The sequence below is a fragment of the Drosophila sechellia genome, chromosome 2L (genome assembly GCF_004382195.2).
Source record: "Drosophila sechellia strain sech25 chromosome 2L, ASM438219v1, whole genome shotgun sequence".
NCBI lineage: Eukaryota > Metazoa > Arthropoda > Insecta > Diptera > Drosophilidae > Drosophila > Drosophila sechellia.
The window spans coordinates 10083280-10109919 of record NC_045949.1 but is presented as its reverse complement, the minus strand read 5'-3'; the positions used below and the strand labels follow the sequence as shown (position 1 = coordinate 10109919).

General features: G+C 40.0%; 10 protein-coding genes across 14 annotated transcripts; 8 read left to right on the top strand and 2 right to left on the bottom strand.

Moving 5' to 3' along the window:
- The first annotated feature begins 461 nt into the window (after window positions 1-461).
- LOC6611962 (inner centromere protein A) lies at window positions 462-4738 on the top strand. 3 transcript variants are annotated; one of them, XM_032720042.1, is made up of 7 exons: window positions 462-479; window positions 2164-2370; window positions 2531-2626; window positions 2684-2756; window positions 2820-2923; window positions 2984-3110; window positions 3172-4738. In XM_032720042.1, the coding sequence occupies exons 2-7, from the start codon at window positions 2198-2200 to the stop codon at window positions 4642-4644; spliced, it is 2046 nt and encodes a 681-aa protein (XP_032575933.1). In that variant the 5' UTR covers window positions 462-479; window positions 2164-2197; the 3' UTR covers window positions 4645-4738. The 3 variants fall into 3 exon arrangements, with proteins under 3 accessions (XP_032575933.1, XP_032575990.1, XP_002036479.1); XM_032720099.1 differs by lacking the exon at window positions 462-479 and adding an exon at window positions 508-881 and having other exon boundaries at window positions 3178-4738; XM_002036443.2 differs by lacking the exon at window positions 462-479 and adding an exon at window positions 510-881.
- A 46-nt stretch (window positions 4739-4784) lies between these two features.
- On the bottom strand, window positions 4785-7396 carry LOC6611961 (nicalin-1). Its single transcript, XM_002036442.2, has 6 exons — window positions 7155-7396; window positions 6829-6907; window positions 6296-6764; window positions 5864-6046; window positions 5370-5798; window positions 4785-5305 (listed from the first exon to the last, which is right to left on the bottom strand). Exons 1-6 carry the CDS (start codon window positions 7309-7311, stop codon window positions 4940-4942), a joined length of 1683 nt encoding a protein of 560 aa, XP_002036478.1. The 5' UTR covers window positions 7312-7396; the 3' UTR covers window positions 4785-4939.
- A 420-nt stretch (window positions 7397-7816) lies between these two features.
- On the top strand, window positions 7817-9887 carry LOC6611960 (ubiquitin carboxyl-terminal hydrolase 14). Its single transcript, XM_002036441.2, has 7 exons — window positions 7817-7922; window positions 7979-8154; window positions 8214-8318; window positions 8504-8886; window positions 8950-9106; window positions 9161-9226; window positions 9280-9887. Exons 1-7 carry the CDS (start codon window positions 7907-7909, stop codon window positions 9802-9804), a joined length of 1428 nt encoding a protein of 475 aa, XP_002036477.1. The 5' UTR covers window positions 7817-7906; the 3' UTR covers window positions 9805-9887.
- A 204-nt stretch (window positions 9888-10091) lies between these two features.
- LOC6611959 lies at window positions 10092-11175 on the top strand. Its single transcript, XM_002036440.2, has 2 exons — window positions 10092-10302; window positions 10446-11175. Exons 1-2 carry the CDS (start codon window positions 10143-10145, stop codon window positions 10898-10900), a joined length of 615 nt encoding a protein of 204 aa, XP_002036476.1. The 5' UTR covers window positions 10092-10142; the 3' UTR covers window positions 10901-11175.
- A 188-nt stretch (window positions 11176-11363) lies between these two features.
- Window positions 11364-14028, top strand: LOC6611958 (GATA zinc finger domain-containing protein 14). The gene is made up of 5 exons (XM_032721363.1): window positions 11364-11676; window positions 11912-12837; window positions 13210-13347; window positions 13409-13614; window positions 13700-14028. The coding sequence occupies exons 2-5, from the start codon at window positions 11917-11919 to the stop codon at window positions 13839-13841; spliced, it is 1407 nt and encodes a 468-aa protein (XP_032577254.1). The 5' UTR covers window positions 11364-11676; window positions 11912-11916; the 3' UTR covers window positions 13842-14028.
- A 107-nt stretch (window positions 14029-14135) lies between these two features.
- Window positions 14136-15277, bottom strand: LOC6611957 (ubiquitin thioesterase otubain-like). The gene is made up of 3 exons (XM_032721396.1): window positions 15065-15277; window positions 14691-14990; window positions 14136-14626 (listed from the first exon to the last, which is right to left on the bottom strand). The coding sequence occupies exons 1-3, from the start codon at window positions 15137-15139 to the stop codon at window positions 14213-14215; spliced, it is 789 nt and encodes a 262-aa protein (XP_032577287.1). The 5' UTR covers window positions 15140-15277; the 3' UTR covers window positions 14136-14212.
- A 400-nt stretch (window positions 15278-15677) lies between these two features.
- Window positions 15678-18265, top strand: LOC6611956 (phenoloxidase-activating factor 2). Its single transcript, XM_002036437.2, has 4 exons — window positions 15678-15780; window positions 16815-17172; window positions 17239-17494; window positions 17567-18265. The coding sequence occupies exons 2-4, from the start codon at window positions 16819-16821 to the stop codon at window positions 18172-18174; spliced, it is 1218 nt and encodes a 405-aa protein (XP_002036473.1). The 5' UTR covers window positions 15678-15780; window positions 16815-16818; the 3' UTR covers window positions 18175-18265.
- A 132-nt stretch (window positions 18266-18397) lies between these two features.
- LOC6611955 (ATPase family AAA domain-containing protein 1-B) lies at window positions 18398-19765 on the top strand. The gene is made up of 2 exons (XM_002036436.2): window positions 18398-18660; window positions 18717-19765. Exons 1-2 carry the CDS (start codon window positions 18479-18481, stop codon window positions 19642-19644), a joined length of 1110 nt encoding a protein of 369 aa, XP_002036472.1. The 5' UTR covers window positions 18398-18478; the 3' UTR covers window positions 19645-19765.
- A 561-nt stretch (window positions 19766-20326) lies between these two features.
- Window positions 20327-22297, top strand: LOC6611954. Its single transcript, XM_002036435.2, has 2 exons — window positions 20327-20429; window positions 20514-22297. Exons 1-2 carry the CDS (start codon window positions 20418-20420, stop codon window positions 22149-22151), a joined length of 1650 nt encoding a protein of 549 aa, XP_002036471.1. The 5' UTR covers window positions 20327-20417; the 3' UTR covers window positions 22152-22297.
- Window positions 22298-22519: 222 nt separating this feature from the next.
- LOC6611953 (ubiquitin carboxyl-terminal hydrolase CYLD) lies at window positions 22520-26471 on the top strand. Of its 3 annotated transcripts, none has more exons than XM_002036434.2 (11): window positions 22520-22618; window positions 23155-23331; window positions 23386-23594; window positions 24421-24652; window positions 24738-24913; window positions 24975-25129; window positions 25189-25407; window positions 25469-25703; window positions 25762-25903; window positions 25959-26155; window positions 26217-26471. In XM_002036434.2, exons 2-11 carry the CDS (start codon window positions 23171-23173, stop codon window positions 26408-26410), a joined length of 1920 nt encoding a protein of 639 aa, XP_002036470.1. In that variant the 5' UTR covers window positions 22520-22618; window positions 23155-23170; the 3' UTR covers window positions 26411-26471. The 3 variants fall into 3 exon arrangements, with proteins under 3 accessions (XP_002036470.1, XP_032577242.1, XP_032577235.1); XM_032721351.1 differs by having other exon boundaries at window positions 22548-22688; XM_032721344.1 differs by having other exon boundaries at window positions 22548-22721.
- Window positions 26472-26640: the final 169 nt, after the last annotated feature.

Sequence of the window (26640 nt, the reverse complement as noted above, 5' to 3'; positions counted from 1 at the left end):
AACTAAAACAAAATATATGAATTAATATGAATTAATCATTCAACTTCCAACTTCAGCAATGTGGGAAGATGTCTATAGGTGTCTTAACTTGTAGAGTATCTGAAAAGGAATAAAAAGACATGAGGTAATAATACCCAATTGAATACACCCAGTTTTTGGGCTTACAGTCCAAATATTTCCATTGGAGTTACTCATGTCCACTTTTGCTGAATACATGCTTTTGTTTCAGCTTTCTTCTAGAATGCAGCCATATGATCTTAAGTTTGGGTCTCTAGATGTTTGGATGGCACTTTTCCCCGCCCCACCAACGACCATAACGATCATAATAGAATCGTCACATTCTTTCGCTACTGCATTTGTTGTTGCCGGTCGTGTACTATAACTTTTGAAAAGCCCTCGCATTGTTGCAAAGCTCTCTATTTCTATCTCTCTATACAAAGTTCAGCAAGTTCGTTTAGTCTTAAAGTACAACTCGGTGGGTGAGTATCGCGAAAAGCTCGGCACTCGGAGCATTTGAGGTCATCGGGAATACATTTACCAATCTTCCTCATCGGGCATACCTGTGTATATTTTTATCTACATCGTACCCAAAGGTGTACCTATGTATGTGTACCCGTGCGTACCTGTACCCCAATGGTTAAGCTGTAAATGGATACAAAAAGCAAAAGCCGTGGCGAAAATGAGAAAATTCTTTATATAACGCAAATGTTTATACGTCCGATCTTTGTGAAATGCCTATTGAAAAGTGTGTATTTGTTTGTGTTTAAAATAATCTAAATGATCTCACATTAGTGACGTGCGCGTGCCCCCCAAAATAAAAACTTCGTGCGTGATCACTTTTCACCTGTTGAATTGGCGAAAGCAAAGAGCTTTAAGTTAAGGTATCTTAAACAATATAATCCCTCGTCCAACAGTTGGCATAACTAAATAAACAAAATGGCCAAACTTCAGTGCGTTCCATCATATGATACCAGATTACACATAATAAATTTACGAAAAGTGTCAACAGTGCGCTTTAATATTGATTCTAAAGATTTGGGTGCGATATGTGATCATTCCAATCGATCGTGCTCAACACGCGGCGATCTCTAGCTCATCTTTATAGACGTGTATCTGCTAATTTTCCAGGGATCCCCGACCCAAACGAACTCAGCCTATCAGAACCACACTCTTCTGAAGAAAATGAAATGGATCTTAGCATATAAAATATATAATATTATATTCAGAAACCTTATAGATACAAATAAATGCAATATGCATCAAATAAAATCTAAAAATCAATAATTTTATGTAGTTTCAATAGTCTTTTTTATTCCGAAGTGCATTCAGTCAGTTTCTATGCTCATGAAACGATATTTTACTCTAATTAAAATGATATTTTCCAAAAAAAAAAACTCGTGAATTCGTATATTCACAGATACGTGTTATAAGTATACTCATTATATACATATGTATGTATCCTCGAAACACTTTCGTATAAACAAAAGCACATTTTAAAATCGATATATATACATATGGTATTGTTTTAATGCTGTCATTGTTTTTATTTTCGAAAGTAACTTAGTATAAGCCCTGTGATTCGTCACCTGCTTAATCAGTTAGCAACGTTGACATTTAATTTGCCTCTGGAAATCGAAAGAAAGTCAACGGTAATTGCATAATTATAATTGTAGTACTCAGTTAACTGATAAAAAACATGACAACGAGCAAAACTCTAGGGTAAGGTTAGTCGAATTTGGTTTAGGTGTGTCTAAAAATTCGTTTCTTTCACTGATCGCTTGATTTTTGCACTAGTGCTAATTCCCCAATAATTTTGTATATCATATACGTACGATTGATTGACAATATACATATACTTAATAGTTCATATAAACAATTTTGAAGGCCACAAAAACCGGGTTTGTGTGTAGAAACGTACTGCACCCATCAATAAATAGTTATGTCGTCATGCTGTTGATTATATATATACTTGAACATTACAAAGATCAGGGGTATATGGTATTCGAAATACAATTAGGGATAAGCTTTTGAATGCTCTCGTATAGAGAAATTTACAATATATATGTATATATAACCTAATCGACAGCAAAGTGCACTCATAGAATGGTTTTGAAAATATACAAAAAATTTTCTTAATATTTTGGTTTTTTTTTTTTTAATCAGATTTACTAACGGCGGGCATAAACACTAATTCACAATGAGTTGGAACAAGAGGAACACTAGTCACATATCCATATACAACTATCCGGAGCATCTGAATCCATTCTACGAGGAAGATAATCACAAACGCCTCCGATTTTTTGGGTTCAGCAAAAAGAAGAACGAGAATGGCAGACATAGTCTGTCGATTGGAAACCTGCAAGAATTGTGGTGAGTTCTTTGGTTTATTTAGTACCTCGAGATCCCTAAAATGTATAAATAACTTGGCTAATGCACCATTTTGTGTCAACTCAAATGTAAAGAGTTTTAGATCATTGCCCTTTATCCTCAATTTAAATGTTGCTAAATGTTAATTTTGTTTTTTTTTCAGGAAATCGTATTCTTTTCGTAAGAAGAAGTCTTCAACATTAGGCATAAACAAAACATCGGAGAGCCCGCCCACTCTTAGACGCGATCTAAACGATAAGTATGTAAATTAATTAGCTAATTTTGGAAAAAATTTTATTAACACCCACATATGTAGTTCCTATTTGAACTCCAGAGTTTTCCGCGGAGATCGTCACACATCCCTGCAAGATATTGATAGACGACGGGAGGTGATTATCCAAATATATAAGTATTTAACATATAACTAATTATTAACTATTTCATTCACTTAGTCGGACTCATTGTCCTCAAATGGAACTTTCTTCAACCGCAATGATCGATACAGAAGCACAACGCAGTTTTCCGGATATCCCTCGACAAATAATCAGAGCATAAGGTACATATACGCAACTTCTAAACTTGAATATGATATTAATTATCTCTGCTTCTATTGAAGGTTATCCCAATCTAGTCTAGCCAGCTCTAATCCCTTCGAGTCTCAGCCGGAATCGTGTCCTAGTTCCCCCATGAGCAGCAGAAGATATCGCAAGAAGAGGAGAGCCCCGCCGCCGCCAAAACTTGTGGTAATTCAAATACAATTTTCACAAAGTTCAAACAAATTAAGTTAAATAACATATTTAAAAGGTTCAGGATTACCTAGCTACCAAAGACATTGAGTCTCTTGCCTCTGAAATTGACGCGTTTGTTAACAACCGAAAAGAATCTTTAATAAAACAAGAAGTTCTGGAGGAGGTCCCCAAATCAAATGAACCAACAATTTTGATTACTGCACCAATCTGCGATAGCGAACCCAACCCCAGCACGTCGAAAGCACCACCAGCCATCAGTGTCAAGCAATCCAATGGATACAGCACGGCCATTGATAAGGAAAAGGTCACTATCTCCGAATCCGATAACAATACTAATACCCGCACCTCCCCCAAACCGGAATGTAATGGCACCATTCACATCAAGCATGCCCATAAACCCGAACCACCAAGCACACCTATTCAGATTCGGAAAGTCCGCACATCTAATACTGCTGGCCAGCCTAATCCCTGCACTTCCAGTACTCCCGAGTGGAACGCCAGCATCCACATAAAGCAGTCTTCCGAACACATAACCGTGTGCTCCGAGCAGAAACCAAATAACGATGTAAACCAAGTCAACAAAAAGCCAAATGGTACCATACCCGTGGCTATCACAGAAGAGCACTTAGTTGTTAAGGAAACTTCAAAGCCGTCAGAACTTCCGATATATGCTGAGGTTGTCAAGCAATCGGTCGTCTTGGTAGATTCCGAAGACGGTAGTGGCGCCTCCACATCCAAAGCCCAGCAGTCCATTGCCAATGAACAAGCTAAACTGCCCGAGGAGTCCGCAACTTTGAGAACACATCCCGAGCCAGATGATAACACCTACGTGGAAGAGAGGAAAACCAATTCCTTTGGCACGGTCAAACAGATTTCTCAGATTTTCGAAGAGAACATTGCTCCCAGTCAAGTGGCCAAAAAAGAAGTGCTCAACACAAATGGTGCAATATCAAAGAAAACGGAGAACCATGTGGTCTCCAATGTAATTCAGCCGAATCCAGCTGAAACCAGCGACGTTCTACAAATACGAGAAGATTTTGAGTTGGAAAATAATGTAAGATTAAGGTATGAGGAGAGACCTACAAACGATCGCAATAGATCTTCCATATCGGCGGAACGGGAATCGAATTCCACGCCCACGCCGAGGATGAGGAAGAAGAAGTCCATCAAGGAAGTTCTAGAGTCCATAAGCAGGAATCAGAAGATTCTAAACGAAAGCGCAGCGAAGGGCACAAAGGTTTATTTAACGCCCTCCTATGCTGAGAACAAATACAACTATCCCAATGAGTTAAATAACGTTAATAATAGATCGTCCAAGGAAGTGACGTCCGCCAACATATCAGTTAGCACATCGGATACCAATGAACTACCAGGCCAAAGTAATTTGTTCATAAGCAAGATAAGCAAGTTTAAGGGCCAATTCAGGGAGTCGTCGCCCACTTCATCGAACTTGGATTGGAACCCACTACCGAAGCCAAGTCGAGCGCATAACTCAGCTAGTTCTAACTTCAACAACGGCTCGTGCTAAGGAGTGCAATTAATTACGCTGTACACAAATAATATTTATATTAAACATAAACCAAATTTATACACAATAAAACAGAAAAATGTACTTATGATAATCGGAACCATTTTCATTATAACAAAAGGAAATATTTGAAGAATCAATTTCGTATGCCACATCACGCGTGGACAGATTTCTACAGTTCTATAGAGTTTATTAACAATCGTTCATTTAGCATTAGAAAAGTTTTGAAAAATAATTTTGAACATAAGATTTTCCTACTCGCAATCGCAATATTATACTCAATACCATTTTGTTACTAATGTGACTTCATTCTGACTCGTTCAGAAGAGTGTCCATTGGGTTGTCCCGCGGGATCCTCCTTCGTTAGCTTGGAAACTTCATCGTAAAACCGGGGGAAGTATTGTATGGCCAGGAATACAGCCAATAGATAGGCGCCAATGACGAAAGTCAGGAAGAGATCAAAGATCGCCGGCTTCACTCTGTAAACATTCAGTTTAACCTCGTTCTCGTTATAGAACATAAATTCAGGGTCTCTGGCGTCGGGTTTATCGTAAATGATCTTAACATTATTAAGGTATTTTTCGAAAGCATCCTTCACGTCGTTATTATGCAGAATGGATTTCACTCCAAAGTATGGCAAGATGTTTTCTTCCTTAATGGCCTAATAATTTTAAAGATAAGGTATTTATTAATATCTTGTTAAGTCCCAACCATGGCAAACTTACCAACTGTCCCTCAAAAATGCTGGAGGTTGAATCAACCTTGTACATAAAACTAGCCAGAGCTTCCGCAATAATTCGCGTCGTGTTGAGAGTGTGCTCCACTAGGCGACTCTCGTCGTTTTTGAAAATGGTTGTACGAATGGGGCTTCTTGGACTCTTTACAGATGACAGGGTGAATGAGGGATAGCGCTTAATGCTGAACCGCTCGTGCTCCCAGGCCAGTTTGGTGTCTGCTAGATTGATCTTCTTATGCACACCCTCGACCGCCAGACCATCGGAATACTTTTCAGCTGATGACTTCAAGAGTTTGAAGAAGTTGCTAATAGAAGTCTTATCCTTGGGTGGCTTGGAAACGTGCATGTACAAAGCATTGTCCGTTGTGTAGGATAAGCTTTCGCTAATGGTGTCCAAGCACAGCACAAACTCAACGTTCTAATAATAGATATAGAGATTTCAGATAACAACTGATATTTATACCCTTTATAAGGTATTTTTACCTGCAGCGCATTATCATCAACCTCGAGCCACTTCTTGGAGCCCTGGAAGTTTAGTAGGACGCCTGCGTCCGAAAGCAAAAATCGGAGTCGATACTTGGGTGCCATACTGGATGTATAGTGCAATTTACTGAACAACTCCATCAGCACCAGCAAAACTGCAGCATCGGCATTCACTGGGTAATCCTTCAAATTAAGACAGAATAATTATGATTAGAAGTGAATCTACTTCAGATAAGCTCTTTTGACCTTTAAAATCAGTGCCGAGAATCATAAAACCACTTGAACCACTTAGATAAAGGCCACAATCTTTCAGATAGGAAGCCCATATCTTGTAAGCAGAATTAAGGTGTTAATTTAGTTTTAGGTTGTAAAACTTAGACTAAATTAATCATCTGTATGGATATTTAGCTACAAAGTCACCAGATTACTTACATTATATATACCAAAGGTTTTCAGATTCGCTGTTATCAAGATGACGGGAAGTTTTTGTCCATCTGCAACGGATTCCGTGGGTTTTAGTGCCAATTGATTGGGTATCAGTTCGCCGTGGATAATGGGAATTTTGCTATTCTTATTGGCCGCAATGCTGCCGCCGCCGACATTAATGTGATATCTGTTGGCCGAAACGGTTACAACCAATTGTGCCAGCGCCGTTTGATTTTGACCCGGACTATCCGTAGTCGTGTACGTAATATCATCAATGATCTTTTCCAAATCTTTGTTGTACGGAGCGAAGTAAATGGGAACAGCAGCTGTGTGGGTCAGCATTGATTGCTCCAGAATAGTTATAAGTTCTTTGGTTTCTGGATCCAGATTCAAGATATTCGACGGCAACATGAGAATTAGGCCTCCTGCACCTTGCCGTAACTTATCAAAATCGTGGATTGACAAGTCGGTTAACCTGTTCGATAAAAATTAAATTGTTAAAACATTTTCAACAACAGTAGTGAAGAGTTTACACTTACCGTGTGAGCACACAGTGCCTTGAAGTATTCCACGAGTACAAAGATCTAGCTTCTAGGGATATTGAAGCTACGCGGCTTCCTACAAAAAGATAAAAAAGTATAGTCGAATACATCGGATAAGAATAATAATTTGTGAAAATTAGTGTTTAATGACATTCAAAAGTACTAATTAAATAAAGAGCCCTCGTCAGTGCACAGAAAAATGTGGGTCAGAGCACCCTCGGAATTGTAATGTTTAGATTCGATGCATTGGTGTACAAATATCCATGACGTGGTCTACAATGAATTTACATAATTAATATATGTCTTTTGCATTATTTGCTTACCATAATGCTGTCCATTTAGATCGTATTTGGACATGGAAATAACCTCGAATTCGCTTGGCATTACCGGTGAGCATGTTAACAACAAGGAAAACACAATCAGAAGGCAGTGAGGTAAGCCGCCCCTGAATATTTCGGTTAAACTGTCCGCTTCATTCATCTTTTCACGTTTTAATAGAATAATTTCCTAATAAATTTACCGATGTTGGCAATTAACTTATTGTAAAAATGAATTGATAAACTATCAGCTGTTTTATCGATGATTATCGTAGTTGAAATGTGTGAGTCAATCGGACTACGGCATTTTTGTTCTTTTGGAATGATGGAATAGAACATAATTCGAATCTTGTGAGCGTCCAAAATTTTAATTTAAGAGCTTTATTTATTAATTGATTATTAAAAACTTAATTGTATTACCAATTTAAAAACAAGATATTTTATGATAAGACGTGGACCAACTTATAAGATTGAAAATTCTTATAATGTTATATGCACCTCTCTTAAGCACTTTGTTATTACTTCTGTCAACAACAATAAATTTATTTAAATGTGTGTGTTGAAATACTTATTTTAACATTTTTTGTTGATCATTGCTCAATTCGTTCCATTTCCGTAATTCCAAACTGTTCGATAGTTGCTGCACTTTATGAAGTTCGCAATGCAGAAAAGTATCGTTGTTTTGCGCATCTCTGCTTCGGCTAGTATGACTTTGAATTTTACAGAAAGAACAACTTTTATAAAAGAAAAAATTAGCCATGCCCGCATTTAAAGGTAGCATTGTGTTTTACAACTCCTGTTTGCGCACAGACTCATCGTCCTACTTTCAGTTAAGGTGAAGTGGGGCCGGGAGCTCTACACAGATATCGTTGTAAACACCGACGAGGAGCCGATTTTGTTTAAGGCCCAGTTGTTTGCCCTGACTGGCGTTCAACCGGATCGCCAGAAAGTTATGTGCAAGGGCGGCATTCTGAAGGATGACCAGTGGAATCTGCAGATCAAGGACGTAAGTGGGCATCAATGATCCTTTGGCGCCTAACCAGCATCGGTTTTTTCCATTTGCAGGGCGCTGTGGTCCTGTTGCTGGGCAGCAAGGAAAGTGTTCCAGAAGTGCCTGCCACTCCGGTCAAATTCATTGAGGACATGAACGAAGCTGAGGCAGCCACAGCGGTATGTATTTTGCCAGATTTAAGGCAATTATAATAATGATCACAATTAAATCTAACTAGATAGGGAAGTTATAGTAAAAGTCCCGATTGCAATCCAACTAAATAAGCTTTAGATCCTTGATTTCCCTATATCATTATTTGAGGATATGAATATTTTGTTCTCATATAAACTATACATCTTTTCAGATGCGTCTACCGGCTGGGCTGACAAATCTGGGCAATACGTGCTACATGAACGCCACTGTCCAGTGCCTGAACGCAGTGCCCGAGCTCCGCACTGCCCTGAGCACTTTCAGTAACGATGGAACCGACACCATGTCGACCGCATTTTCCATATCATCTGCCATGAAGTCTATATTTGTTCAAATGGAGAAGGGCACAACTGTGACGCCAATTGTGCTGCTGCAGGCTTTGCACCGGGCATCCCCGCAATTTGCCCAGACTGGCGAAAATGGCACATACAGGCAGCAGGACGCCAATGAGTGCTGGGCAGAGATCCTGAAAATGTTGCAGCAAAAACTGCGGCCAACAAACCAGGAACCATCGAATACTGTCCAGAAGAGGCACAGGTGAGCGTGCACACAACCTTTATGCTTCTTTTTGACAATATCTATTACATACTCCAATTTTAGCTCGTTTATCGATCAGTTTTTTGGTGGCACTTTTGAAGTTAAGATGAGCTCTGAAGAGGAACCCGATGAACCTTCAACAGTAACAAGCGAAAATTTCTTGCAGTTAAGTTGCTTCATTTCCATGGATGTTAAGTACATGCAGAGCGGTCTGAAATCTGTAAGCATAATCGTAAGCACTTTTAAGCAGCGCTAATTTTGCCTATATTTTCAGAAAATGAAAGAGCAGCTGGTGAAAAAATCTGAAACCCTGGGACGCGATGCAAAGTACATTCGAACTGTGAGGATTGTAGCTAATGTTTGCGTTACGAAACTAACCTTATCCTGTTTCAGTACTTGGTGAGCCGACTTCCAGCCTATCTCACCGTACAATTTGTGCGCTTTCAATACAAAGGAAAGGAGGGCATAAATGCCAAGGTGTTGAAGGATATAAAATTTCCCATTGACTTCGATGCCTTTGAGTTGTGTACCCCCGAATTGCAAAACAAGCTCTGCCCAATGCGCTCAAAATTCAAGGATCTGGAAGACAAGAAAATGGAAGTTGACGTTGTCAAACGCAATGAACCCAACGAAGAGAAGAAGGACGTTAAGTACGAGCAGTTCTGGTTCGACGACGACTTGGGCAGCAACAATTCGGGATACTATACGCTGCAGGCGGTGCTCACGCACAAGGGACGCTCCAGTTCGTCGGGTCATTATGTGGCCTGGGTTCGCTCCAGCGGCGATGTGTGGTTCAAGTTCGATGATGATGAGGTCTCCGCCGTGGCCACTGACGAGATCTTGCGGCTTTCCGGCGGCGGAGACTGGCATTGCGCCTATGTCCTGTTATATGCGCCCAGACGTTTGGAGAAACTATAAGTAATTGTGTTAACGTCATTACATTTGTATTGTTAATATAATAATTCTGAATAAATAACCAAATCCTTAAGGGTGAACTCTCATTTCCAAGTCTTCAATTCGCATTTGCTTGTGACACAAAAATGGTTTAAGTTAAATGATTATTAGGTTAAAAAAAGAAAAAGTTTTAATATTTAATGTATCTATTTACTCAAATAACGGCTGAGTTTAAAATTTACCAACCGTGGTTCGTTTCCAATAGGCTTGTCGGCGTTACCTTGACAGCGCAATATGGTATTTTACGGCAATAAGGTCACACCCAAATTGTCAAATTGCAAGTTATTTTAGTGTTTATAAATATGGATAGTAATGATTTAGGAACAACAGATGCGAGTTCTGCACAGCAGTCGCTTGCTTTGCGGCGGGAATTGCGGAGGAAGAAAATATTGGAGTCGTCCAAGGCACGACTGGACAAATTGAATAGCAGATCAACGTCGGCGTTTCAGAATGAAAACCTCGGTAACACATGATCTTCTATGTACACATATCTACATATGTTCATATATTGTACTTATGCCAATGTTATGATTTGTGTCAAACTGCTTATTTTATGCATTAACAGAGCTCTCCATCTATAAATGTTTATGATTTCCTAATTGCAGATGGTGAACCCTCGAATACGCAATATTCCGATCCGGAGGTGGAGCCGGATATTCCAATAAGGCGTTCATTTCTGCCAGAACAACCTGCTCCCCGAAGAACCACGTCACGAAATGCATTTCTAAAGAGCAGAGTTCACATTATCTTGGCGGCTTGCTTTGGATTTCTTTTGGCTCTTTACACGAACAGCAGTGTTTTCATTCCCGTTCTGCTTTTCGTGATTGCGGAGCTGGCATTTCTGCAGAATTTCAAAGAAGACCATTTATCGGCCAGCATGGGACCCTTGTTACTTCTGTTCATCAATCCGAATATTACCAGCAAAATTAAGCAGTTTAGCAGTATATTTTTTATTCTTCAGTCATTGTTGGGCGATCTTGCGATAACCGTTTGTGTTGTTTGTTCAGGAAGCATGCTCTTGCTAAATTTTAGACCCGACTATGCTACAATTGTTAAATAAAAATCATGTTTTATTCAGGGGTGTACAACATGATTAGCAAGAAACATACTGTCAAAACCATTTGAATTATTCATACATCTAAAATTAAGGACGTCAGCCGAGGACCAAAAAACAACCACCATTTCAGCACTGGCAGCGACTTTAGGTGCTGTACAGCACTGTTTATCTGAAATATTTATGTATAAAAACTTTAAAACCGTTAACAACCCCTAATTTTAAGTCTAAATTTTCTAATTTAAGTTGCCTAATTATTAAAAGCTCCTTTAATTCCGAAATATTGTCTTCAAATCGCTTAAAACAAAGCGAAAAGGTTGTTAATACGTTGTTAGAGAGAAATACATAAAATACCTTTGAGAAAATTACAATTCTCTAAGTTTCCTTACATTTCTTTCAAGTATTTCTAAAAATAGACCCAGGACCGTCCGCCTGTCAGGACATAGTAATAGTAATTGGAAAACACCTTCACTGAGCATGCCCAGAAACGCGAAAAAAGGAAAAGTGCCCACCCTCGCCTGTGGGCCTGCGCATACTTTGTATCGATTTTAAGACTGTGTACTTATTTCATAAGCTTGTGGCGAAAAGATGTTTTCATAAACAAGTGCAAGGTGGAAATTAGTGCTTGAAAAATATATGATTGGTGCAATTGGCTACCGTAGATAAGTGTAATTATGCAGCCGTTAAAAATGGCATAACATCGAGCTGCTGTGCAAGGATATTCGGATTTACAAACGCTCTTGGCAGATTTTTTTTCCCCCGAGTAATACGAAACTAATAAGGTAAAAACCACCTCTGGTATCCATGAATAAAGTTTAAGAAACTACAAATTAAGCTGAGTTTTCTGGGTGTGATTTTGTTTTCAATTGAAACGATTTGAATATTAACTGCTTTAAGTGAGAATGAGGCATTAGTACTTTGATTGAAAATCAATATTTTAAAATAACCTTACTAACGAAGGGCGACAAGGGTCTTGGTCTCAGTCTTATTGATTTGCAAACCCATTCGCAATTGCAGCCATCATGGGAACGGTGTTGAGCTTCAATCCGCGGGATCGCCATCCCATCTACTCGTCCCAGCCAAATTTTCAATATAACCACTCGACCGATATGCGGAACGAGAACGACAGCACTGGCTCCATAGACTCCCATCTAAACAACTTCTCCTACGAGCAGCTGAACAATGCCAAGAATCGGGAGAACAAAAAGTCCGCCTGCCATCCGATGGCCAAGAATGTGATTGGCCAGCCGGGTGGTCAGTGTGGCGGCGTCCACATCAATCTGCAGACACAAACCCAGCTGAGCTCGCACAATTTGAACAATCTGGCGAACGCCTCGAAGGACACCATCACCAATGTGCTGGACACGCATAACGAGAACTCGGTGCTCAAGGCGGAGAAGAGCTCGTTCGAGAAGAACCTGAAGAAGCACTCCATCTTCATCAATGCGCTCTCGTGGAAGAAGCTCTCCACGTCGCACAACAAGAAGAAGATCGAGAACAAGAACAAGTGCGCCAACCTGCCCACGGCCTGCTTCAAGGCCCAGCTGCTGGAGTCCTCGTTCGCCTCGTCCTCGGACAAGAATCGCAACATCCAACTGCACTGCAATCGCATTGAGGAGCACAACCAGCAGCACTGCAACCAGCATCCCCATCCCCATCCGCACCAGCATCAGCTTCAGCTTCAGAATCAGCACCAGCACCAGAATCAGAACCAGAATCAGGTGCAGGACATCCGGGAGGAGGTCATGACCGGTCCGCCGGGCAAATCGCAGAACCCTTCCAAGGCGAAAGACCCCGTCAAGGTCAACAATAAGAACTCCATGTCGAACCACAACAAGCTGATCCAGAAACAGCCCCTGACGCTCAGCCTGCCACAGCAAGTCCAGGCCTCGTCCATTCAGATTAAAAACACCAACCAGATCCCACGCAAGACCGTCATTCAGGTGCGTAGTCGCATTTAAGATCCTAACATATTAGTGGGGGTGGCTTTTAGGAAGCAACTTGTGTAGCATACTTTCGAACACACAACATTTTGAAACTAAAGACCACATCATATCACATAATGAAACCTATGTCCGGAGATTTTTGAGCATTTTACTGAGTTTCATAATAAGTTCCTTAACGAAATAACGAGATAATATATTTTCTTTGCGGTTTCTAAGTTCAGGTATTGAAACTGATTAAAAGAAATAGGTTTAGATTTCCTTATACAGGCGATACAATAGTTTTAAAACTGCCACTTGCCAAAGCTAGCTGGTTTCAGCTTTCCAAACAAAATATGGTATTTATATAGGATTTTTTTGAACACCTCGCAGGCCTCCACTTCGGAATTGCTTAAGTGCTTGGGCATGTTCTTGCACTGTCGTTGTCAGCGGCTAAACAACTTCGATGCCGGGGATGCGGTCATGTGGCTCAGAGCAGTGGATCGCAGCCTTTTGCTCCAAGGATGGCAGGTATATAGTAGCACGTGTGCCACATGTCCTTCAAACAATAATCACATTATTTAATCCCAAGGATGTGGCGTTCATAAACCCAGCCAATGTGGTGTTTGTCTACATGCTAGTCCGCGAGCTGGTCAGCGGAGAAGAGAGCAAGGAATCGGATCTTCAGGCTTCAGTACTCACCTGTTTGTATCTGTCCTATTCGTATATGGGCAATGAAATCAGCTATCCACTCAAACCGTTTTTGGTTGAAGACTCGAAGGAAAAGTTTTGGGACAGGTAAGTTAAATATAAAGTTAATTTCAATGAAATATGTTGCCGTTTACCTTTACCTTTTACCTTTAATCTTCAATGTAACGTACAGGTGCCTCGTCATTGTGAACAAGCTAAGTGATAAAATGCTTAAAATCAATGCTGAGCCTGGATTTTTTACCGAAGTCTTTACTGAGCTGAAATCTTGTGGTCAATATCATCCTACAATTAAATCATACTGTGGAGGCGCCTGACGGATGGACGACCGGGAGATTATTGTCAACCTCTCATTGTCTGCGCATCGCCAGAAATTTCCCGATGAAATGATGGCGAAGTACCGTTAATAAAACTTAATATTTTATAAAACATTAGACAATTTCATTATGTCACTATCACAATCGTTCAAATCAAATAATAAAGATTAGTGTTTAAATAAATTAACATCTACGGTATGTGTAAAATGTGCGTTTCCATTGCTGGGCCAATCAATCAGTTAATCAATCTCAATTCCACACAGAACCAAAAACAGAAGGGAAATATCCACCATATATGCAAATAAATGGTAGTTTATTATACATCTTATATACATAAATCGTTTCGTAATCTAGAAACTATTGAGAGCAATTCAATTTGGATACAGTATATCGTAGTGGCCTGGTCGATATATCAGGTAAATTCGGGGCTCGCTTCCCTCGGGGAAGTCGTGGGCCTTCACAGACCCACCCTCGCCACGGTCCAAGTACTCGACACGAACTCCAGCGCCGAGGGCGGTGCAGAGCGCGATGATGTGGATGTGATCCGATTCCTTGTACATCGGTTCCACTTCCAGATGGCGGAACGCCTCAATGGTGAGGTCGCCTTCGATGAAATTTTGGTAAAAGTCGGCCTCCTCCTGCAGTTTTCCCGAGGTAATCAAACGTAGGTAAACCACCACGTAGTCGGAGTATCCCTGCTCATTGAAGATCTTGTGCAACTCATCCTGGACCGTGCTGTGTCCACCTGCATTGTCGGGACTAACACGCTGGATCACTTCCATAAACTGAACATACAAAATGCGGCATTAGCATAGGGAATTCGTTTTGCATTTGTGCGGCTAAACATACCGTTTCGTGAAAGTCCTCCAATGTAAAACTGGGAAATCCCAGCTGAACGAGCTTCTCCTTGGACTCCTCGGCCAGCTTTTTGAACTCCTGGTAGGCACTGCTGTTTGAGATCAAGTACTCTAAGTAGGAGTAGGCGAAGGCTCTGAAGAAACAATTGCCATCGGGGCGGGTGCGGCGAATGAACTTGTACTTTTTGGACAGATCCTGGATCTTGGCGGTGAAGATCTCGTCGCCACTGTACTCCGCGTACAAACAGGTGAGTGGCAACTGCTCGCTGATCAAGGGAGTTGTGTCGCTGATCTGTAATTTTTGAAATTCGGCATTATTTCTCGGTTCATTGTCGCTATTGTGTGTAAGTATTTCTGCAGACTCACCTCTTTTTCAATATCCCGTTTCTGCTGAATTATTAGCTCGTCGCGATTGCCATCGTTATGGGTAAACGGCTCCATGTTTCTCTGAATACTGAACAATTGTGGCGCTTCCTTTGAATTTACTTTACTTTGTATTCATTTGATGAACTAAAAAGAATTCCTGTTCATCATATGTATGTGTAGGCGCATCAAATGTCACACACACAGGTCTAGAGGCGAAACTCACGGACACACTGATGCTTTCGATTTTATCGCACAGCTATCGTTATCGGGTTTCAATTCCGGTTGTTCCTCCGAATGGCTCGAGAATAAAAATAAATTAATAAATAGTAAAAACTATGGGAACATATTAAATCTTTTATCTAACCATATACAATATATAAAACTATATATTGCGGAAAAGTATTTGCGAAATAGTATTTAAATTTCATTAATGTAACATAAAATATTTAAAATCGCATCACAGAAACACGCTAAAGTTTAGGTACCTTTTAAACTGTTTCATATCTCAAATATACGCACATAATTTTAATAAAACATATAAACTTTGAACTGGTTTTCCGCTGTGTAATACGTAGGCTGGGAACTTCAATTGGAACCAGCTTTTAAAGCTTCTCGTCAGAAGATCATCGGCTCGGACTTAAGATTGAATAAGAAATCAATTCAGTTGAGTGTTTTCTTCATTGCTCAGCGAACGTTGCGCTACTTTAATAAATTAAGTAAGTCTTACTAATAGAGTATAATTTATACTAACTAAAATTGAACTTAATTCAATTTAATGAAAATTTGTAGTTCAGTTAAGTGGATATCTGCAAGAGTTCAATCTTTTCAGTGCTTTCTATGTTCTGTAACATCTACAATACATTTTTCATCCATATATGTATGCACATGTGTATATATTTAGCATTTTAATCAATCTAAAAGATGTTAAAGTTCAATGAATAAAGTGTACAAAATATCTCCTCCTCACGTACTTTTATGAGCACAAATCAGAGGCAATGGGAATACACGTATATATGTTAATGAAGAAGCATTGTATAATGCTAAGTTTACTTGAAACTAAAACCAGTTTTTACCCTATTTTATTTGCAAGGAACATATTGTTAGCAATAATGGTGAACCTTTGTGTGTAAATGCCAATTAATTATTGTGTTATAACTTATTATTATTATAACATTTTATTCTTGCGAAAAATGGCTGAAGTGCACTTACACATACGAAACTATTTATGTGTTTTAAAGTAATGCTTTGTTTTTATTGACAGCGAAAATTGACCCACCGCAATACACTAGCATTTCTTATCGCCAAAAGTCATATTTAAACAAAAAAGCAATCAGGAATGATAATGAGCCGATCTAAAAGAAACAATACGTATATATATATTTGCTCCGAATTTCAATATTCAAAAAAGAAAGCAAAGCCTCACTGATAAGACAATAAATTCTAAAGATAATTAGGTTAATTGTTCGCCGCATAAACATAAACGTAATCGTATCCGCATCTCCCTTTCGTTTAAATGTGTCACTCTGTCTGCCGGAAAATGGTAAATGTAATTCCCCCACATTTACCATTTTCCGGCTTAAGTGCGATATTCCAGCAATAACAATCGTCGTTATATCACAAATACTCGAGCTTTACTTGCTTACCTTGTCTTCATCTCTTTCCTCGATAAGTGAGCTTTCTGACCTTAATTATGTTTGCTTAAAACAATATGTAAAACGAATAAAGAGCACGATTCAATTTTGCTTTCCAGGAATATGATATTACTAAATTGCCTATTAATATGCCTGTGCATATTTTCCTGTGGAGCCCAGGACTCGTCCTTGGATAAATTGATATCGGACATATTTAAAACGGACGAAACACCCAAAGCATCATCCACTCCCCCTCCGGCGGTGAGCCCCAAGGATTCTGGTAGTACGGGATCCGGAAACGGAGGATCCGGTTCAGCTCAGTATCAGTCCTGTGGCGATCAAAAGGAGTGTGTTCCTCGCTGGTTGTGCGCCAATAATACGATTAACACCAGTGGCGATGGTATCATAGACATTCGAATTAATACGGACTCCGAATGCAAGAACTACTTGGATCTGTGCTGTGATGTGTCCAACAAGGTAACACATACATACCTATAAGAATGGCTCTGATTACTTAAATTAAACTCTATTTTATTTGTAAAGAGAAAAGATTCGATTATCGATTATAAGCCTGATCATCCCGAAGGCTGCGGTTACCAGAATCCCAATGGTGTTGGCTTTAAGATCACTGGAGCTGTCAACCAGGAGGCCGAGTTCGGAGAATTCCCCTGGATGCTGGCCATTCTCCGTGAAGAAGGCAACCTCAACCTGTACGAGTGTGGAGGAGCTTTGATAGCTCCCAATGTGGTTCTGACCGCGGCGCATTGCGTTCACAACAAACAGCCCAGTAGCATTGTTGGTAAGTACATCTATCTACGCAACCTATGAAATACATATATGTATAAATCTAATTATGAACTTTAACTTTAAGTGAGAGCTGGCGAATGGGATACGCAAACGCAGACTGAGATCAGACCGCACGAGGACCGATATGTCAAGGAAATAATCTACCATGAGCAGTTCAGCAAGGGATCACTCTTTAACGATGTGGCTGTCATGCTGTTGGAAAGTCCATTCACCCTCCAGGAGAACATCCAGACGGTTTGCCTGCCCAATGTGGGTGATAAATTCGATTTCGATCGCTGCTATGCCACCGGCTGGGGCAAGAACAAGTTCGGCAAGGATGGGGAATACCAGGTTATCCTGAAGAAGGTCGACATGCCCGTGGTGCCCGAGCAGCAGTGCGAGAAAAATCTGCGCGAAACTCGCCTCGGCAGGCATTTCATTCTGCATGACAGCTTCATTTGCGCCGGCGGTGAGAAGGACAAGGACACCTGCAAGGGCGATGGTGGTTCCCCGCTGGTGTGTCCAATTGCTGGCCAGAAGAACCGCTTCAAGTCCGCCGGCATCGTTGCCTGGGGCATCGGATGCGGCGAGGAGAACATTCCCGGAGTGTACGCCAGCGTGGCCAAGCTACGTCCGTGGATCGACGCCAAATTGAAGATTTGGAATATTGACCCCAGGCACTATACACCCTAAGAGCAAAATTGTCACTTGAATTTGTGGGTTTAAATCTTCATACTTCAGATTGCTCTCACTTAATATATGCCCAATATGTTAATACTCAAAAGTTAAAAAACAATCTTTTTTATTCTGGGAACTGTGAAAAAGGAACAGGCTTACAAAAATTGAATTGAGTTGGCAGTACGTTTGAGCTTGTTGATGTCTATTTAATTTGCCGCACCTGGTCACACTGGCGTCTGTGTGCATGGGGAATAAGAACAAGAAAGATTAGATTCGTGCAAGCAAACGTATTTGCTTTGAATAGAATATCTGCAGAGACATGGACAACTTCGGACTGGGCGGAGCGGAGCTAAGCAAGGGGCAGATATTCCAGGTACTGGTTCGCCTGTCTGTGGCCTCGCTGATCACATATTATTCGGTGAAATGGATGATGAACCAGATGGATCCGACTAGTAAAAACAAGAAAAAGGCCAAAATTCTGGCTGAGGAGCAGCTAAAGAGGTTTCTATCAGACTCATATAGAATATCTTGTACATGTGTTAACCTTTTCCATGCAGGCTGGCCGAGCAGGATGGCTTCAGGCTAAAAGGGCAAGAGTTTAGCGACTACGAGCTTATGATTGCGTCACATCTTGTTGTTCCCGCCGACATAACAGTCAGTTGGGCCGATATCGCCGGTCTGGATGCAGTCATTCAGGAGCTCCGGGAATCGGTGGTGCTGCCGATCCAGCACAAGGATCTCTTCAAGCATTCGAAGCTGTGGCAGGCGCCCAAAGGCGTCCTGCTCCATGGGCCGCCGGGCTGTGGAAAGACACTGATAGCGAAGGCGACGGCAAAAGAGGCGGGAATGCGCTTTATCAACTTGGACGTCGCCATTCTTACCGACAAGTGGTATGGGGAATCCCAGAAATTGACTTCTGCTGTCTTCTCGCTTGCATCGCGAATCGAGCCATGCATTATTTTTATTGACGAAATAGACTCATTTTTGCGATCGCGAAACATGAACGACCACGAGGCCACCGCCATGATGAAGACCCAGTTTATGATGCTGTGGGATGGCCTCAGCACGAACTCCAACTCGACGGTGATTGTGATGGGTGCCACGAACAGGCCGCAGGATCTAGACAAGGCCATTGTGCGCCGCATGCCATCCCAATTCCACATTGGTCTGCCCTCGGAGACCCAAAGAAAAGACATCCTGAAGCTGATCCTCCAATCGGAGGAGGTAAGTCAGGATGTTGACTTGAATCGCTTGTCCAAGCTCACAAATGGCTTCTCGGGCTCAGACCTGCGGGAAATGTGCCGGAATGCTTCAGTTTACCGAATGAGGCAGCTCATCACGTCCACAGATCCGTCAGCTGCAGCGCTGGATCGCAACAACGTCCGCATCACCATGGACGATTTGCTGGGCTCGCACTTAAAAATTAAGGAATCAAAGATGCACACGGGCAGCCTATTCTTAGAGAATAGAATCGAATTAGATTAAGCTGACCATTGTTTATTCAAGCACCCGATATATCCAACTTAAATTTGTATAATAAACTTTTTATTTGCCTTTCGAGAGGAGCTCCAATGTTATGTGCTCGTCGTGGAAAAGGTTGCGTTAATTAACCCTGTTCTCTGCCATCCTAAATGGGTATCCGGAAAACGTAGTTTTGGTAGTCTTGAAAACAGCAACGGATACAGCAGGAAATTACACAATCCATAGCATTTCCTTAAAGTGAAGCTCAATGCACTTTAATTATTACATTTACGGGCTTCTGTGAAATATTCACCTAGAGAAATTTCAAACATTTATAAAGATATTGCACTTGTACACATCTTCAAACACACACACACACGCACAACTTGCGTCACGCGACCGTGGGCTTTCAATCGTAACAAAAATATAAGTAAACTTGTGCAGTTTTATTCTCTTTTAAAAAGGTTGCTTATTTCTGACGGCATTTCAATCGTCAAACTAGTACTTAAAATTTAAATGTAGGTATAATAAAAATTTATGCGAGTCTTTTATTTTGGCTCAAAATATACATTATAAATAATCAAACCAAATCAATTTTGTTAATGATATTTTTGGATAATTTCTTCATAATGAAATGTATAGGGTGTACAAACTTCAAGCTAAGAAATTTCCTTCTCCACATTTTAGTTATGTTTCATGCTCATATAAATACTTTCTTCGATTGGCGCAAATCATTTCTGTTGAAGGCGTTGATTAAACCACTTCAAATCCAAGCGAGACTATATACTTTTCAAATAATGAACCCCTTGGTAAGCTATATTCCCAATTTGTTTTTTTGATAGGAGATATCTTGTATCTACATACATCATTTGCACGCATCCTTTCTATTTCAGTTAACTTTGATTCCTGGATACCTTTTCATAACCTTAATAATTATTGGAAGTACAGCACACAGTAATTCCTATGCTGTGAATAAAACCAGTAGTGTCGAAAGTGGTGAGTGGAGCTATCCTGAATACGGAAAAGGATCTACTCACAATGCCGGAAGAAGACCGGAAAAGCTGGATCTGCAACATTATAATCGGGAAACTGAACGCAATGTGACTTTGAAACGCGGCGTGAAAAACTATCAAAAACAAGGCGATAAAATTACGAGGCATAAACTAAAATATAAGCCATCTGGTGCTCGAAGAAAAAATGTGAGTCCCCATTATGCGGATGAGAGTACGGAAAGTAGGCATTATCATACATTCGAAGAGATCCACGAGCATATCGATGAGGACGATGGTCAGTACCAGGCATCCGAGCAGGTCGGAACACAAGCGATCCTGCACGAACATGTCGAGCAGTCGGGAAAGAAGGATGCAAAGCGTATGAAGGTGAAAATCAAGCACCACCATCACCATCATCATCACAACCACATCAAGGAGCTGATCAAAACGGTGCCACAACCGTATCCCGTGGAGAAGGTCGTCCATGTGCCCATCGAGAAAATTGTCGAGAAGATCGTACATGTGCCCAAGCTCGTGAATGTTACGGTTGAGAAAATAGTGCACGTGCCCATCGAAAAGATAGTGGAAAAGGTGATTCACATCCCGAAGCCAGTCCAAGTGCCCAAACCATATGTGGTCGAAAAGATAATTGAGAAAATAGTCCACGTACCGAAGCCGTATCCTGTGCTCCGGACTGTCCCGTATCCGGTCGAAATAAAGGTGCCAGTTCATCTCGAGAAGAAGGTACCAGTGCCCTATAAGGTTGAGGTAGAACGAAAGGTTCCCGTTTACATTCGCTCCAGCGAGCCATATAAGTTCGAGTCATCTTCAATCTACGAAAGTTATCCCCGCGGCGAGGAGTTCAAATTCAACATGGAAATGGATCATCCACCGCCCAGAGAACACGAACCATCCAGCCTTCCTTCATCAAACTACTACAACAGGATATACAAATCTAGGGAATTGGATCATCCTCCGAGGATGGAGGACTATCAAAGCTCCGTGCCCACACAGTTAAAGCACGATTACGCAACGAAAAATGCTCCCGATCAGCAGTTTAAACACGAGTACGTTACGAAAAGTACTATTGATCCTCAATTTAAGCACGATTACGTGACGAAAAGTGGTGTTGATCCTCAATTCAAGCCCGATTACATAACGAAAAGTAGTATTGATCCTCAATTTAAGCACGATTACGTAACGAAAAGTAGTTTTGAATCGCAGTATAACCAGGGATACGTACCCAAAACTAGCATTGAATCGACTTCTCCTGGACGGGATGGGGTTTCCCTGAAACTCATCGGTCCCCCTACTCCTTTCAATATCACGGGAAAGGATTTGGAGACCGCCAACTCTGCTCCAGATTTCGTTAATAGCTCCAACGTAGACCTAAGTCCACAGGAATCGGCTAACGCCTATCGCGGTATGCCATTCTCTATACCATTTCAGTTTGTACAACTCCAACCAATGGCCTTCCAAAGTCCAGTACATGTGGAACTGCCAATCCAATCCGCTTCAGCAGAAGCTGCTCAAAAGTGATAATCTAATCAAATGTTTAGAGTAATTAATCCTATTCAGAGAAACTATCATATACCTGCCAGACTTTTAAAAGACTTTTCACCACAATAATAAAAAAACTGCTAAAAATAAGTCGTTTAATATAAAATATAATGCATAATAGAATATACTAAAATGTTTATTTTGTTGTTTTTACAAGTTTATGATAAATCGAAACCCACATTCATAAGCAATAAAACATACTAAGCCTAACAAGTAACGAGAAATTAATTGTAATATACTGTTACATATTCTAAATAATAAAACCGTTTTTATGCCGGTATTACTTTTTTTTAGACTGTGTTGTATTTTTTTAAGGAATGCCCCCAACAATGGTCGATTGCGGCAAAATCGATAACGATATCCAGAATTCATTCCAATCGCATTCTAAAAGACACAAACTTTATAAATACTAAACAAAAGTCAAGCATATAAGCACCTTTTTATTTGTTAGTTCAATTTATGTGTTTTGTATTGAAAGTTAAATAGGGTTGCGCTAAAAAATTAATTCGGCATTTGGTATTTCAGTGAACAGCAATTTAGTAAACCGATGTAGTGGCGATTGTTGTGTGTCATTGTTTTTATCAATAGGGGAAAAGTTGCTAACGAATTGTGATTGTTATGCATGTATTCCCTGTTACTTGTTCTGTGCAGTCCTCATTGGCAAAGAAATATTTAATGCAAGATTGAAATAGGTGTAAAAATATCGGAATGTTTATTGAACTACTGTTACAGCAACCTGATGTCTCTTACATACTTACGTGCATGCATACATATGTATGTAAGCGATTGCAAACGAAGACAGTTAGTTACAAACAGAATTCGTTACATCCGAGTATCATTGATGATTTCGTTTTACCAGTTTTACCTCGACTATAGAATACTCTCTGTCAAATATATGAATCAAGCTCCTTTTAAATGCCAATTATGACCAGTGCATTTTTATACCATTTTTATTTAATTACTAATGCAAATCTTATTACAGCCTTTAGTTGGAAATAATGAATTCCAAACCCGATTATGAAACAGAAAAAGAAAAAAAGCTGACCATAACAAATAGATTCGGGGATTCCCTGGAAAACTATGAAGTATCCAACGAGAGCGAGCACAAGACCCATGTTTACCCAAAAAAGATTCCTAACAGAAAAAACGGAATTTTAAAGTAAGTAGTACATCTGTTTCAATTCATTTAAAGCTAATACTTAGCGATTTTTAGAAACACCGATGCCAACCATAGTGCCGTCGATAATCAGCATCTTGAGGATGTGGATTTGGCAGACATTTTGGGCACAAATTGGCCAAAACGAGCGGGACCAGCTGCAATGATCTTAAACAACAAAAGTAAAACGGATCCTAGTAATTCTGAAGACTTAATTTTAAAACCAGCCTCTCCAATATTAAAAATAGAGCCAGAGGAACCTTTACGTAAGTTTATTATACAGGCATTTCTTCAAAGAAATTTCCAAAAATATATTAAAACAATTAGTAAGTTTAAAATATAGCATTATTAAGAACTGAGGAAGGAATCTGTTCCGACCCAAAACTTTCTTTATCAGGTCCGCTTAATCCTGTCTGTCCGTTCGTATAAATATATAGATATAAAGATATCGGGAACTATAAAAGCTAGTTCAAGTTAGAATCTCTCAAGCAGTCGGTGTACTGCTTGTTAACATTCAAGTTCTGCCTGCTACAGCACTCCACCCGCTGCTTGCATATTTCCAATTCTTTCGCACTTCTTTTATGTGATTTTTTTTCGAATATATCGTTCACTGTTTTTGAATCTGTTATTGTCGATACGTTACAGTTGTTGTAAGAATTGTATTCACTTTGCTTTCTTGCAAAAGACAACGGAATAAAAACGTATATTTATTTATAGAATGCCGGCCAAATACATAAGAACACATACATATATTCTATTTACGTTCACGTAAAACGCCAGTTCTCTGAGTTGATATATGCAGTTTGTCGAGGAGTTTTATTTGTTCTGCACTTTCTCAAAGTTCTCAATTGCTGAAAAATCACAAAAATTACAGAAAAAATTGAAATTGTGGTGTGCGTCTTTCAAAAATGAATATATACCAACAAAAATTGTCTTCTGACTCGGATATCCACAATAATATTCCATTAACAGTGCTAGAATTTTATTCACCAAGTTTATTGCCCGAAGAACTGGGTATGATCTATTATGAAACCATTCCGCTATTTTACCCTTGATTTTCCAAGAAATTAAATTTTATATCTTTTGTCCTAGGTTTTACAATCGCTGATTACCAACCTCTAATTGAAATACCTGGAACCGAGCTAGCGATTGGTTCCCTCGTCGAAGTCTCAAATCCTGGACTATGTGAAGACCTATATGGCGTTGTAAGATGGATAGGTATACCGCCTGGACCTCAAAAAAACGTACTCGTCGGAATCGAGGTAGAAGACGAGTCCAACTTGAAAAATGTTGTGGCATCGGATGGGAGACACAATGGCGTACGGTATGTTATACTTTTAAACATTTAGCTACTCATACAAGAAAAACTCTTAACTGAAAACTATCTTCTGTGTTGTGTTTCGTTTTAGCTTATTTACTTGCCATGATGGTCGAGCTATTTTTGTACCAGCCAACAGATGCACCGCTGACCGGCGATTTGCTGATGTAGATAATACCATTTCTGCAAACAGAGTTTCTAGTAATCACGCAAAGAAATTTGGTGTCGCTGAGTGTCCTGCCATTTATGGTTCGATACCACCATTAGGTATGATGACATTAAACACTTTAATAAAGGAAAGGAGTTCATGCAGCTATTTGTTTTCCAGAAATACACAATTCCGATGAGCTTGCTAGCATATGTGGAAAGTTTAAAGGAATACAAGGACACCATAATTCCTGCTACCTTGATGCAACTCTATTTTCCATGTTCACTTTCACCAGTGTTTTCGATTCAATTCTGTACAGACGTCCGGGCCCACAAGTAAGTTATTCAACTTGTCTGCACAGCTAACAAATTAGAAATTATTTTATTTTCGACAGGATATTCGAAATTACAGTGAGGTTCAGAAGGTTCTGCGCGATGAGATCGTCAATCCATTGCGAAAAAACGTTTTCGTTCGATCCGATCGTGTGATGAAACTGCGCGAGCTCCTAGATCAGCTAAGTTCGGTCAGCGGTCTCACCTGCGAGGAAAAGGATCCTGAAGAGTTCCTAAATAGTTTGCTCTCACAAATTATGCGAGTTGAACCGTTTCTAAAGGTGCTTATTATACTCATTGTCGCATAGATGCTGATACTAAATAATTTAAATGTTTTTTTAGCTAAGCTCGGGACAAGATTCTTATTTTTATCAACTATTTGTGGAGAAGGATGAGAAGTTAACATTACCGAGTGTGCAACAACTGTTTGAGCAAAGCTTCCACTCATCGGATATAAAACTAAAGGAGGTTCCTTCTTGTTTCATCATACAAATGCCTCGTTTCGGAAAGAACTACAAGATGTATCCAAGGATATTGCCATCGCAGGTTCTCGATGTCACAGACATAATTGAAAATTGTAGGTGTTCGCAATATAACAATTTGCATTACGAATCTTAACAAAATTCAACTTGCAGCTCCTCGACAGTGCTCACTTTGTGGCAAACTAGCTGAATACGAGTGCCGGGACTGCTTTGGCAGCTTGCAGGCTGGATCAGGACTGGAGTGCACCGCCTTTTGTCCAAAATGTCTCAAGACATTTCACAGTCACATCAAAAGGTCTGCTATCTTGATAGATAAATAAAGAAATAGCAACTAAAAACCTATCTTTCAGAACGAATCATGTGTCGAAGAAGATTTATAGTCCGAAGGAATTTAAAATCATGGCGGAGCACATGGTTGTCCCGCGATTGTACATGGAGTTATTCGCAGTCGTTTGCATAGAAACATCTCACTACGTGGCATTTGTCAAGTCTGGATCCGGACCTGATGCTCCATGGTGTTTCTTCGATTCAATGGCTGACCGAAAAGGCAAGCTAAAACTTAGTTTTGACCTTGCTAGTTTCTTATACTTACACAAATACTATTTCAGGCGAACAGAATGGATACAATATACCTGAAATTACGTGTGTTCCAGAATTAACACAGTGGCTCTCGGAAGAAGGCGCACGATCTATAAATGAAACTTCAACGAACGATAAAGTATTACCTGAACACGCCAAGCGTATTTTTTGCGATGCCTATATGTGTCTGTACCAAAGCACAGATATAATGATGTACCATTAGAGCAAATTTATCAATAAATTAAATGAACGCAATAAAATTTTTGTAAAAATCACATGTGAAATGGATTTAGTATCTATTAATGGTTAGTGGAATGTCAAAAAAATACGTTTTATGAGATTTAAGACAGGTTAATTCTGGGTAGCATTTACCCATATAACAGGAGAAAAACAAAGATAAAAAAGATATAACTAATATACCAAGTAACAAGTTTACAAAAAGTTTGTAACAAT

Excerpts from the sequence above, each read along its gene's own strand:
- LOC6611962 (XM_032720042.1), top strand. The coding sequence starts at position 2,198 with ATGAGTTGGAACAAGAGGAACACTAGTCACATATCCATATACAACTAT. Across the intron at positions 2,371-2,530 it reads GGAAACCTGCAAGAATTGTG|GAAATCGTATTCTTTTCGTA; the intron begins GTGAGTTCTTTG and ends TTTTTTTTTCAG. Across the intron at positions 2,627-2,683 it reads AGACGCGATCTAAACGATAA|TTCCTATTTGAACTCCAGAG; the intron begins GTATGTAAATTA and ends CCACATATGTAG.
- LOC6611961 (XM_002036442.2), bottom strand. The coding sequence starts at position 7,311 with ATGAATGAAGCGGACAGTTTAACCGAAATATTCAGGGGCGGCTTACCT. Across the intron at positions 6,047-6,295 it reads AAACCTTTGGTATATATAAT|GATTACCCAGTGAATGCCGA; the intron begins GTAAGTAATCTG and ends CTTAATTTGAAG. Across the intron at positions 5,306-5,369 it reads GCATTTTTGAGGGACAGTTG|GCCATTAAGGAAGAAAACAT; the intron begins GTAAGTTTGCCA and ends TAAAATTATTAG.
- LOC6611960 (XM_002036441.2), top strand. Across the intron at positions 8,155-8,213 it reads GGAATCTGCAGATCAAGGAC|GGCGCTGTGGTCCTGTTGCT; the intron begins GTAAGTGGGCAT and ends TTCCATTTGCAG. Across the intron at positions 9,107-9,160 it reads TGCAGAGCGGTCTGAAATCT|AAAATGAAAGAGCAGCTGGT; the intron begins GTAAGCATAATC and ends CTATATTTTCAG.
- LOC6611959 (XM_002036440.2), top strand. The coding sequence starts at position 10,143 with ATGGATAGTAATGATTTAGGAACAACAGATGCGAGTTCTGCACAGCAG. Across the intron at positions 10,303-10,445 it reads GTTTCAGAATGAAAACCTCG|ATGGTGAACCCTCGAATACG; the intron begins GTAACACATGAT and ends TCCTAATTGCAG.
- LOC6611958 (XM_032721363.1), top strand. The coding sequence starts at position 11,917 with ATGGGAACGGTGTTGAGCTTCAATCCGCGGGATCGCCATCCCATCTAC. Across the intron at positions 12,838-13,209 it reads CACGCAAGACCGTCATTCAG|GCCTCCACTTCGGAATTGCT; the intron begins GTGCGTAGTCGC and ends AACACCTCGCAG. Across the intron at positions 13,615-13,699 it reads AAGGAAAAGTTTTGGGACAG|GTGCCTCGTCATTGTGAACA; the intron begins GTAAGTTAAATA and ends TGTAACGTACAG.
- LOC6611957 (XM_032721396.1), bottom strand. The coding sequence starts at position 15,139 with ATGGAGCCGTTTACCCATAACGATGGCAATCGCGACGAGCTAATAATT. Across the intron at positions 14,991-15,064 it reads AACGGGATATTGAAAAAGAG|ATCAGCGACACAACTCCCTT; the intron begins GTGAGTCTGCAG and ends CAAAAATTACAG. Across the intron at positions 14,627-14,690 it reads TGGAGGACTTTCACGAAACG|TTTATGGAAGTGATCCAGCG; the intron begins GTATGTTTAGCC and ends TTGTATGTTCAG.
- LOC6611956 (XM_002036437.2), top strand. The coding sequence starts at position 16,819 with ATGATATTACTAAATTGCCTATTAATATGCCTGTGCATATTTTCCTGT. Across the intron at positions 17,173-17,238 it reads GCTGTGATGTGTCCAACAAG|AGAAAAGATTCGATTATCGA; the intron begins GTAACACATACA and ends TTATTTGTAAAG. Across the intron at positions 17,495-17,566 it reads ACAGCCCAGTAGCATTGTTG|TGAGAGCTGGCGAATGGGAT; the intron begins GTAAGTACATCT and ends TTTAACTTTAAG.
- LOC6611955 (XM_002036436.2), top strand. The coding sequence starts at position 18,479 with ATGGACAACTTCGGACTGGGCGGAGCGGAGCTAAGCAAGGGGCAGATA. Across the intron at positions 18,661-18,716 it reads GCTGAGGAGCAGCTAAAGAG|GCTGGCCGAGCAGGATGGCT; the intron begins GTTTCTATCAGA and ends TTTTCCATGCAG.
- LOC6611953 (XM_002036434.2), top strand. The coding sequence starts at position 23,171 with ATGAATTCCAAACCCGATTATGAAACAGAAAAAGAAAAAAAGCTGACC. Across the intron at positions 25,130-25,188 it reads ACAGACGTCCGGGCCCACAA|GATATTCGAAATTACAGTGA; the intron begins GTAAGTTATTCA and ends TATTTTCGACAG. Across the intron at positions 25,408-25,468 it reads GAGTTGAACCGTTTCTAAAG|CTAAGCTCGGGACAAGATTC; the intron begins GTGCTTATTATA and ends ATGTTTTTTTAG.